The 12,427-nt window shown below is 48.2% G+C and overlaps 2 protein-coding genes across 5 annotated transcripts in view; one reads left to right on the top strand and one right to left on the bottom strand.

The window, feature by feature from the left end:
- Window positions 1-12,427, top strand: part of zdhhc1 (zinc finger DHHC-type containing 1) — a 254,802-nt gene that overhangs the window by 132,005 nt on the left and 110,370 nt on the right. The window lies entirely within an intron of this gene.
- Window positions 1-12,427, bottom strand: part of LOC109935254 (11-beta-hydroxysteroid dehydrogenase type 2-like) — a 56,224-nt gene that overhangs the window by 5,605 nt on the left and 38,192 nt on the right. The window contains exon 3 of the mRNA XM_048606038.1: window positions 6,472-6,609. Coding sequence (XP_048461995.1) covers window positions 6,472-6,609 — 138 coding nt within the window. The remainder of the gene's footprint in view (window positions 1-6,471; window positions 6,610-12,427) is intronic.

Consider the following 12,427-nt stretch of genomic DNA (forward strand, 5'->3'; position numbering starts at 1 on the left):
ATGTGGAAAGTCTTCTTGGGGCCTGGGATGGGGGTGAGGGAGGAGGTATGGGGGCAGGTGTAGCACTTCCTGCGGTTGCAGGGAAATGTGCTGGGTTTGGTGGGGCTGGAGGGGAGTGTGGAGCGGACAAGGGAGTCACGGAGAGAGTGGTCCCTCCGGAAAGCAGATAAGAGTGGGGAGGGAAAGATGTCTTTGGTGGTAGGGTCGGATTGCAGATGGCGGAAGTGTCGGAGGATGATGCGTTGGATCCGGAGGTTGGTGGGGTGGTACATGAGGACGAGGGGGATTCTTTTTTCGTTCTTATTGCGTGGACGGGGTGTGAGGGATGAGTTGCGGGAGATGTGGGAGACACGGTTGAGGGCGTTCTCGACCACTGAGGGGGAAAGTTACGGTCCTTGAAAAACGAGGACGACTGAGATGTACGGGAGTGGAATGCCTCATCCTGGGAGCAGATGCGGCGGAGGCGAAGGAATTGGGAATAGGGGATAGCATTTTTGCAGGAAGGTGGGTGGGAGGAGGAGTATTCTAGGTAGCTGTGGGAGTCGGTGGGCTTGAAATGAATATCGGTTTCTAGGTGGTTGCCCGATATGGAGACAGAGAGGTCCAGGAAGGGGAGAGAGGTATTAGAGATGGTCCAGGTAAACTTAAAGTTGGGGTGGAAGGTGTTGGTGAAGTGGATGAACTGTTCGAGCTCCTCGTGGGAGCACAAGGCGGCGCCGATACAGTCATCAATGTAACGGAGGAAGAGATGGGGTTTAGGGCCAGTGTTGGTACAGAAGAGGGATTGTTCCACGTAACCTACAAAGAGGCAGGCATAGCTTGGGCCCATGCGGGTACCCATGGCCACCCCCTTTGTCTGTAGGGAGTGGGAGGAATTGAAAGAGAAGTTGTTGAGGGTGAGGACGAGTTCGGCTAAGCGGATGAGGGTGTCAGTGGAGGGGGACTGGTCGGGCCTGCAGGACAGGAAGAAGCAGAGGGCCTTTAGGCCATCTGCATGGGGAATGCAGGTGTAGAGGGACTGGACGTTCATGGTAAAGATGAGGTGTTGGGGACCGGGGAATTGGAAGTTCTGGAGGAGGTGGAGGGCGTGGGTGGTGTCACGGACATAGGTAGGGAGTTCCTGGGCCAAGGGGGAGAAAATGGAGTCCAGATAGTTGGAGATAAGCTCGGTGGGGCAGGAGCAGGCAGAGACAATGGGTCAACCAGGGCATTCAGGTTTGTGGATTTTGGGAAGGAGATAGAAGCGGGCAGTGCGAGGTTGGGGAACGATGAGGTTGGAGGCCGTGGGTGGGAGGTCACCTGAGGTGATGACGTTGTGGATGGTTTGGGAGATGATGGTTTGGTGCTCAGGGGTGGGGTCATGATCAAGGGAGCGGTAGGAGGTGGTGTCGGAGAGTTGGCGTCTGGCCTCGGCGATGTAGAGGTCAGTGCGCCATACTACAACTGCACCTCCCTTGTCCGCGGGTTTTATGGTGAGGTTGGGATTGGAGCGGAGGGAACGGAGGGCTGCACGTTCTGCGGGGGAGAGGTTGGAGTGGGTGAGAGGGGTGGAGAGGTTGAGGTGATTGATGTCTCGACGGCAGTTGGAGATGAAGAGGTCGAGGGAGGGTAGGAGGCCTTGGGGTGGTGTCCAGGAGGACGGGGTGTGTTGGAAGCGGGAGAAGGGGTCAGTAGAGGGAGGGTTAGGTTCACGGTTGAAGAAGTAAGCGTGGAGGTGGAGGCGGCGGAAAAACTGCTCTATGTCCAAACGCGAGCGGTATTCGTTGATCTGTGGGTGGAGGGGGACAAAGGTGAGCCCTTTACTGAGGACTGACCGTTCGTCCTCAGTAAGGGGTAGGTCTGGGGGGATGGTGAAGACTCGGCAGGGCTGGGTGCTATTGTCCCCTCTGGAGCTGCTGGCTGTGGAGGCTGTGGGCGGAGCGACGTCGGCGTCGGCTGTGGGCGGAGTTGCATCGGCGTTGGCTGTGGGCAGAGTTGCATCGGTGTCGGCAGTGAGCGGAGTTGCGTCGGCGGTGGGCGGAGTTGCGTCGGTGTCAGCGGTGGGCGGAGTTGCGCTGGCGGTGGGCGGAGTTGCGTCTGCGTCGGTGATGGGCGGAGCGGCGTCGGCGGTGGGGGGAGCGGGGTAGGCGGCGGCAGTAGCGGTGACGGTAGTCGCGACTTCAGTGTCGGTGGTGTTGGTCTCGGAAATGGAGGCGGTGGCATCAGCAGCAATGGTGTTCGCTGTCCCAGAAGTGGGGAACCCAGCGGTGGCGGATGTGACGTCATCTGTGGGTTCTCCAACAGTGGCCTCATGGCTAATGGCAGCGGGCACATTGTGGGGAAGGTCCTGGGTACGGCTGGGGATTTGGGAGGTGGAGGAAGCCCGTTTTGGGTGGTAGGCACCAGTAAGTTTACTGTACTTACGGTTTATAGTGTCCAATAACGCCGAGTAGAATTGTGAGTTCAGATTGTGGATCCTACGAAGAATAAAAAACAGGAGAGGTCCTTTGCAGGTCTGGGAGAGGGAGGCTCTGAGCTGGGGTAGGCTTGATTGTAGTGCCTGGAGATGCCGGTGCATTGCTGCGAGTGTGTGTTTCAGGAGTCGCAGGGAGAAACGCTTCTGAAGAATCTCAATGCCATGAGTGTAGATATTGTCACGGTTGGGGCCAAGTTGGGAAGGCCTGAATGTGGACTGTAGTCCATTGGGGATGATCTGGTTCCGTAGGCAGGTGCTAAGAAAGGTGATGTGGCTGTAGTGCCTGGTTTGCTTCAGGACATGGTCGAGCAGTTTCAGGGCCGAAGAGATTACGAGAGAGTTGCAGTGGGAGAGAGATCCCCTGAGGTGTGTCCGGCGGGAGGAGGGTAACTTCTTCAGGCTAGTTATCCTTACAAGAGGCTTCGCAGTGGGGTTAAAATTGAATCAGAGATAGTAGGAACTGCAGATGCTGGAGAATCCGAGACAACAAGGTGCAGGGCTGGATGGCTGGATGAACACAGCAGGCCAAGCAGCATCACAGGAGCAGAAAGGCTGACGTTTCGGGCCTAGACCCTTCATCAGAAAAAGGAGAGGGGAAGGGGGTTCTGAAATAAATAGGGAGAGAGTGGGAGGCGGATAGAAGATGGATAGAGGAGAGGATAGGTGGAGAGGAAACAAACAGGTCGAAGAGGCGGGGATGGGGCCAGTAAAGGTGAGTGTAGGTGGGGAGTTAGGGAGGGGATAGGTCAGTCCAGGGAGGACGGACAGGTCAAGGGGGCAAGATGAGGTTAGTCGGGAGGAGGTGGGGGTGGGGCTTGAGGGGGGAGGAGGGGATAGGGGGGAGGAAGAACAGGTTGGGGAGGCGGGGACGAGCTGGACTGGTTTTGGGTTGCGGTAGGGGGAGGGGAGATTTTGAAGCTTGTGAAATCCACATTGACACCATTGGGCTGCAGGGTTCCCAAGCGGAATATGAGTTGCTGTTCCTGCAACCTTCGGGTGGCATCGTTGTGGCACTGCAGGAGGCCCAGGATGGATATGTCATCTAAGGAATGGGAGGGGGAGTTGAAATGGTTCGCGACTGGGAGGTGCAGTTGTTTATTGCGAACCAAGCATAGGTGTTCTACAAAGCGGTCCCCGAGCCTCCGCTTGGTTTCCCCGATGTAGAGGAAGCCACACCGGGTACATCGGATGCAGTATACCACATTGGCAGATGTGCAGGTGAACATCTGCTTGATGTGGAAAATCTTCTTGGGGTCTGGGATGGGGGTGAGGGAGGAGGTATGGGGGCACGTGTAGCACTTCCTGCGGTTGCAGGGAAAAGTGCCAGGTGTGGTGGGGCTGGAGGAGAGTGTAGTCTGGTTTGTTCATAATGACGGTCATGTGCCCTTTTCTGATGAAGGGTCTAGGCCCGAAACGTCAACCCCTCTGCTCCTATGATGCTGCTTGGTCTGCTGTGTTCATCCAGCCCTGCACCTTGTTGTCTCGGATTCTCCAGCATCTGCAGTTCCTACTATCTCTGATTCAGGATTATAATGTTCTTGTGATTATTAAACGCAACAAATTAGAAGAGACGCTCCACCTCATCAACAACGTATTCGCAGGGATTAAATTCACAAGGGAAGAAGAAAACAACAATAAACTTCCGTTATTGAACGTCAGAGTTGAGTGTATGACCAAAGGGGAGTTCTAAGCCCCAGTACTCAGAAAAGCAACCTACCCTGACCAAATCCTCAACTCCCACAGCAATCATCCCGATGTCCACAAACAAAGCTGCATTAGGACACTAGTTAAACAGGCCACAACACACGGCAACAATCCAGAACTACGCAGGAAAGAGGAAGAGCACCTATACAAAATCTTCGCTATGAATGGATATCCCCGCAACTTCATCCACAGATGCCTACTAAACAGACAACAAAAGGAGGACACAGTATGCCCTAACACACTAGCCACACTGCCCTATATCAAGAACATATCAGAACTGACAAGAAGATTCCTAAGACCATGACGATTCATGGCGGCACACAAACCCACAGCCACTCCACGACAAACACTTACAAGGATTAAAGACCCCATTCCCACGACATGCAGAACCAACGTGGTTTACAAAATACCATGAAACGACTGCCATAAACATTACATCAGACAGACAGGAAGGAAACTAGCCATCAGAATACACGAACATCAACTAGCAGTAAAACGGACGACGAACTCTCCTTAGTATCGGTACACTCAGACAATGAAGGCCATCAGTTTAACTTTTCTTTCTTTATTCAATCATGGCTAGGCCAGCATTTATTGTGGTCCCTAATTGCCCAGAAGGCTGTTAAGAGTCAACCGCATTGCAGCGGGTCTGGAGTCACATGTAGTCCAGACCAGGTAAGGATGGCAGTTTCTTTCCCTAAGGGACTTTAGTGAACCAGATGGGTTTTTCCTGACAATCGACAATGGATTCACGGTCATCATTAGATTCTTAATTCCAGATATTTATTGAATTCAAGTTCCACCATCTGCCGTGGTGGGATTCAAACCCAGGTCCCTGGAATGTTATCTGGGTCTCTGGATTAACAGTCCAGCAACAGGACCACTTGGCCATCGCCTCCCCATGGTGGGGGGAAACAAGGTAACCATTGTAGCCCAAGCCAAACATAGACATGCACGGGAATTCCTAGAGGCATGGTTCTCCACCCGTAATGCTATCAATAAACACATAGAATTGGACCCCATATACAAACCCATACAGATCAAAACCGGAAATGACAGTACTCACCATAACAGACCGGACAGTATATATTTCAAGCGGAGTAGAATAACACCGCTTCATCGGAGGCTCCACTGACGATGTCGCCTAGCATGGTGACAAAATGTCTGAACGAAAACAAGCCAGCTCGGCGAGCAAGTCAACAACCTCACCCACAACCCGAGCTGCAAATCTTTGCTAAAACTCTTCACCATACAAGTTATCATAGAATCCTCTACAGTGCGGAAAGGGGCTATTTGCCCATTGAGCCTGCACCGGCCAGACCCACCCCATCCCTGTAAACCCACATTTACCATGGCTAACCCGCTTAGCCTACACATCTCTGGACACTATGGGCAATTTAGCATGGCCAATCCACCTACCCTGCACATCTTTGGACTATGGAAGGAAACTAGAGAACCTGGAGGGAGACACAGGGAGAATGTGTAAACTTCATGGGTGGCACGGTGGCTCAGTGGTTAGCACGGCTGTCTCCCAGCACCAGGGATCTGGGTTTGATTCCACCCTCGGGCAACTGTCTGTGTGGAGTTTACACATTCTCCCTGTGTCTGCGTGGGTTTCCTCCAGGTGCTCCGGTTCCCTCCCACAGATGTGCAGGCTAGGTGGATTGGCCATGCTAAATTGCCCGAAGTGTTCAGGAATGTGTAGATTAGGTGAGGTTATAGGAGGATGGCTTTGCGTGGGATGCTCTGAAGGTCAGTGCAGACTTGTTGGGCCAAAGGGCCTGTTTCCACACTGTAGGGATTCTCTATGGTTCACACAGACTGTTGCCCAAGCTAGAATTGAACCCGGGTCCCTGGTGCTGTGAGACTGCAGTGCTAGTCACGGTGCCATCCAAGTTCTTTGAGCATGTTCCAACCAGTTTCATGCCACTTGTCCCAAAATTCGATTTTCAATTTTTGAATCCTTTCAATCTACCTTGTTCCCTGCACACACCACTAAGAACACTCTAGCCAATGTCATTCTTTGTTATTGTGGCTTCTTTGCAGTCCTCCTATGAATCCCCTTTGTTCCCCATCTCCACTAGTGTACAGCTTTCAACCTCTTAGCTATCTATCTGCTACCAGTGCCTCATACCACTTCAGCTAATTATCTTATTAACCTCTTCATCTGGAGCATGCTTTTTACAAACCAGGCAGTACCCATTCATTCCTCTGTGAAGTACCTTGGGATACCTATTATGTTCTAAATACAATATGAATGCAAGTTGTTGTTTGGTGCATTTGATGTTCTAATTAAATACAAAATATTTTACCTGTTTTGGTGGCACCAGGTTGGATGATGGATATTTTTACTCCCCAGGGTTTCATTTCTTGACGCAAAATGTCTGAAAAACACTCCAGTGCTGCTTTGGATGCTCCATATGCTGACATGCTTCCAAATGGTAATTCCCCTGTGAACCATATCAGTCAAGAGATCGGTCAGAACGCAAGGCACTTATGCTTCTAATTCATCCTCAAGTGAATCAAGATACAATAAACTAATTAAAGCTCACTGCAGAAGTTCCTTGGATGCATTTGTGTCTTTCAATTTCTGAATGTTATTCCTTAGCTCAACTACTTTGATTTTGTGTGGCTGAGAGTTTATTATATTGTACCACAATATATTGGTTTTATATGCATGTTGTTCCAACTTAACTCTTCTATTTATAAAAATTGAAGAAAATAAAGGTTGCTGAACCTTTCAAACAAATTACAAAAAATTTTTGCTGTTGTCCTCATGGTGACCAGTCATTTTCTCTCTCTCCTAAGCCATTTGTGCTATTGGAATTTCTGGGATGGGTTGGGGAGAATGGAGAAATAACAGGTTTTCAATACGTTTTCAACCTTGTTTCATTGATTTTGTGCAAGAATCAGACAGATGGCATTACAGCCATATACAATGACAGCTGTCTAGAAAGCAGGCAACATTTTCAAGCCAAAAGGGAATAGTCCTTAATGGCCTCCTGGGCCCCTGACAGACTCTGCCATTTCTCCTTCTGCCTACCTCTAACACTAATACATCCAATGCAGCAAAATGTCAGCCTGGAATCCTCTCCTTGCCCTGGTGTCACTTTTGTCAGTATTTAAAGTGCAGCAGAATCCGTCAGTGCAGCACTATTTTAGAGTAGATAGCTTGTTTTTAAGAACAGCAACCTGCCAGCACCATATGATGACAGAACAATATTAATCTGCCTCTTTGTTGAGCACTGAGCTAGCCCACAGAGGCAAGCAAAGAATAATTCAATCTGCTCAGCCAGACACCACAAACATGTAGACTAGATGGGTGCTCAAAATTTCTCTGCTGCCGACTCCAACATGAATGGGCAAGGGCAGGTCATGAAACAATGTCTCTCATGACCTAGATGTGGAGGTGCCTGTGTTGGACTGGAGTGGACAAGGTCAGAAGTCACACAACACCAGGCTACAGTCCAACAGGTTTATTTGAAATCACAAGCTTTTGAAGTGCTGCTCCTTCGTTGAGTGAAGTGGAGGGGAGCAGAATTTACAGGCGGAGAGATCACATGATCGTGCAAATGGTGTGTGGAGTGTCAACAGCTGAACAGCAAGTGAAGAGATGACCCATGGTCCAATTAATTGAGGCGGAGAGATAAATACAAAAAATTAAAAATAAAATAGTGCTGGAGACAAACCTAAAGGCTGGAATAACATGATAGGTATAAGAGTCGCATGCCAAGGTTCTAACCAAAGTAACAAGTAATCCAAAACTGTACAAACTAATTAAGGTATAGAGAATATAAAAAGTTATCAAAGTGATGGTGTCAAAACACGACAGGAAGGCAGATTTTACAGATACATGTGCTAGGGTCACATGTAGCATGACATGAACTCAAGATCACACTAAAGGCTGTCTTCATGGGTACGGAACTTGGCTGTCTGTCTCTATTCAGCGATTCTGCATTGTTGCATATCACAAAGTCCGCCTTGGAGGATGTTTACACGAATATCGGAGGCTGAATGCCCTTGATCACTGAAGTGTTCCCTGACTGGGAGGGAACATTCCTAATTGGCAATTGTTGCATGATGTCCATTCATCCATTGTTGTCGCGTCTGTGTGGTCTCGCCAACATACCACGCCTCGGGGCATCATTGCTGCAGTGTAGGAGATAGACGACATTGGCCGAGTCACATGAGTATCTGGAATGTAGGTGGTGGGTGGTGTTCCCACGTGTGATAATAGTATCCATGTTGTTGATCTGATATATCTTGCAGAGGTTGCCATGGCAGGGTTGTGTGTTGTTGTGGTCGCTGTTGTCCTAAAGGCTGGATAGTTTGCTGTGAATGATGGCCTGTTTAAGGCTTGGCAGTTGTTTGAAGGCTAGAAGGAGAGGCGTAGGGATGACCTTGGCAAGATGTTTATTATCAACGATGACATATTGAAGGCTGCAAAGGACATGGCATTGTTTCTCCATTCCGGGGAAGTACTGGACGACAAAGGGTACTCTATCGGTCATGTCCCATGTCCGTCTTCTGAGGAGGTCATTGCAATTATTTGCTGTGGCACGTCTGAACTGACAATCGAAGTGTTGAGCATCATATCTTGTTCTTGTGAGGGCACCTTTCAACATCTTTATGTGTCCATTTGTGGATACAATCATTACATGTGGGAACACCATCCACCACATACGTGGCAGGTACTCGTTTGACTCAGTCCAACATCGTCCAACAATTGCCAGACAGGAATGTTCCCTCCCAGTCGGGGAACACTTCAGTGGTCAAGGGCATTCAGCCTCTGATATTCGGGTAAGCATTCTCCAAGGCGGACTTTGAGATACAAAACAATGCAGAATTGCTGCGCAGAAACTGATAGCCAAGTTCCGTACCCATGAAGACGGCCTTTACTGTGATCTTGGGTTCATGTCGTGCTACACGTGACACCAGCACACCGGTGTGTACCTGTAAAATCTTCCTTACTGTTCTGTTTTGACATCATCACCTTGATAACTTGTTACGATCCCACTACCTTAATTAGTTTGTACAGTTTTGGATTACTTGTTACTTTGGTTAGACTCTTGGCATGCAACTCTTATACCTATCATGTTATTTCAGCCTTTTGGTTTGTCTCCAGCACCATCTTATTTTTTAACTTTTTGTAATTATCTCTCTGCCTCAATTAATTGGATCATAGGTCATCCCTTCACTTGCTATTCAAAGGAACAAAAGTGAAGTACAGCACAGAAACGGGCCCGTCGGCTCTCCAAGCCTGTACCAATCATCATGTCCTAACTAATCTAAAAAACAAACCTTCCGCCCTTATTTGGTCCATTTCCCTCCATTCCCTCCCTATTCATGTAACCATCCAGATGCCTCTTAAATGTCATTAATGTGCCTGCTTCCACCATTCTTCTGGCAGTGCATTCCAGGCCCTTACCACACTCTGCTTTACAAATGACTCTCACACATCTCCCTTAAACTTTCCCCCTCTCACCTTGAACCTGTGCCCCCTTGTAATTGAAAATTCAACCCTGGGAAAATAGCCTCTATGCCTTTCATAATTTTGTAGACCTCTATCAGATCTCCCCTCAGCTGCCGCCGTTTTTCCAGTGAAAACAATCCTAGTCTTTTTAACCTTTCCTCATAGCCAATGCCCTCGTGACCAGGCAACATCCTAGTGAACTTTCCTCTCTCTATTGCTTCCACGTCCTTCTGGTAATGTAGCAACCAGAACTACACACAATACTCCAAATGCGGCCTAACAAGGGTTTTATATTGCTGCAACATGCTTTGCCAAATCATGTACTCCATGCCCAGGCCGATGAAGGCAAGCATGCAATATGCCTTCTTAAGCACCTGGGCCATGTGTGTTGCCACTTTTAGGGAACTGTGGGCCTGCACACCCAGATCTGTCCATATGTTAATGTTCCTAAGGGTTCTGCCATTTCCAGTATAATTCACACTACCTAAATTTGATCCCCCAAAATGCATCACCTTGCATTTGTCTGGATTAAACTCCATCTGCTATTTCTGTGGCCAAGTCGCCAATCTATCCTCACTGGCATAAAATTCATCAGGGAAGAGGAGAACAACAACAGACTTCCCTTCCTGGATGTAATGGTCGAATGTAAGGCCAACAGTGAGCTCCAGACCAGCGTACACAGGAAGGCCACCCATACGGATCAGGTATTCAACTACAATAGCAATCATCCCAATACCCACAAATGGAGCTGCACCAAAACACTGTTCAAGTGAGCCGCAACACACTGCAGCACCCCGGAGCTATGCAAAGCCGAGGAAGAATACGTATACAGCATCTTTAGAAACAACGGTTACCCAAAAAGCATAGTCTGCCGATACATAACAGACGACAACAGGAAGACACAACAAGTCCAGAGACACTAGTCACCCCACCATACATTAAGGGCGTATCTGAAATGACCACCAGATTACTCTGACCCCTAGGAATCATGGTAGCCCACAAACCGGCAGAGAGACTATGACAGCTACTGACAAGAACAAAGGATCCGACAACCACAATTAACAGAACCAATGCTATTTACAAGATACCGTGCAAAGACAGCCAAAAACATTACATAGGGCAAACCAGAAGGAAACTAGCCATCAGGATTTACAAACACCAACCAGTTACCAAGAGAAATGACCAACTGTCACTCATTTCAATACACATGGACAAAGAGGGACACCAATTCTACTGGGACAACATAGCCTTCCTAGGACAAGCCAAGCAAAGACACGCACGAGAATTCCTGGAGGCCTGGCACTCAAACTGGAATTTCATTAACAATCATGTAGAGCTGGACCCCATATACCAACCACTAAGAAACAAATCCGGAAGTGATGCCACCCACCCCAGCAAAACGAGACGCATAAATAGCAAGTGGGACAGAACACCGATGCTTCACCGGAGGCGCACTGATGATGTTACCTGGTATGGTGATGAAATGTCTGTGAACAAACTTACCAGCTCAGCTAGCAAGTCAACAACCGCAAGTTGCCAATCTATCTATATCCTGTTGTATCCTTTCACAATCAGTGGCACTATCAGCAACTCCACCAATCTTTGTGTCATCTGCAAACTTACTAATCAGACCACCCACATTTTCCGCCAAATCATTTATATATGCTACAAACAACAGACGACTTAAGACTGATCCTTATGGAACACCACTAGTTACCAGTCTCCATTCTGAAAAACACCCTTCCACCACTACCCTCTGTCTTCTCTGACGAAGCCAGTTTTGTATCCACCTAGGCAGCCCATCCCGAATTCCATGTGATTTCAGCTGTTGACACTTTACTCACACCATCTGATACTTTTGATCATCTGCAGAGACTTGTTACACCATTTGTACTGTCTTTTGATCTCTCTGCCTATAAATTCTATGCCTGTATGCTTCCCTCCACTTTACCTGACAAAGGAGCAGTGCTATGAAAGCTTGTGATTTCTAATAAATGATTTCAAATAAACCTGTTGGACTATAACCCTGGTGATGTGTGTCTTCTGATCTCATGACCAGAAATTAGGGTAATACAATCTCTTACCCCAAACTTTTTAAAAAGATGAATGCAGGTCAATGAGAACAAATTACATGTCATAAATTATACTTCCTTTCAAAATCCCAAACCTAATCAGTTTTCAAAGAGTCTAACAGGGATAGACTGTGCTATTTTATATAGCATGAAACACCAGGAGTTTCACCTACCCTAGACAACTGGATTTTACAGGACATGGTTGTCCCAGTCCCTGTGGCTAAACAATTGGTGATGACACTGCGACCAGCTTCCACTACTTAAAGTGCAATCTCTGTGCCTATTCTGAGATGACATCCTTCCTTAGCAAGCTGTTGGCCAATTGTTGGCCAAAAAACTCCATAAACCCAGCAGCACCTGCCAAGTATACAGCCATTGCTTAGTCTACACCATGTTGCAAAAGTCAGAATTGTGGATATCTCAGTGATAGTGTTTGAGCTGTGATTGTGCCATTGGGAACCAATCAGAATTTTGAACATTGTGCCTTTCTAGGGAAGCTGTCTTGGGATTGTGATCAGGTCAATCTATCAGCAAGAACAGCTACAGACGAAAGAGGTTCCAAAGAGTCAACTAATTAGCTTTTGTTTCCCTGGAGCCAAGAGTAAATTTTGACCATGCCTTACCATGAGCATCCAACCTAGCCAACCCTCCCATAGACCTTTCCAAACATACACCTCCAACCACTTACCTGTATGCTACAGGCTGTTCCTTTGGGTCCCTTGC

Source organism: Rhincodon typus, chromosome 15 (assembly GCF_021869965.1).
Source record: "Rhincodon typus isolate 14 chromosome 15, sRhiTyp1.1, whole genome shotgun sequence".
NCBI lineage: Eukaryota > Metazoa > Chordata > Chondrichthyes > Orectolobiformes > Rhincodontidae > Rhincodon > Rhincodon typus.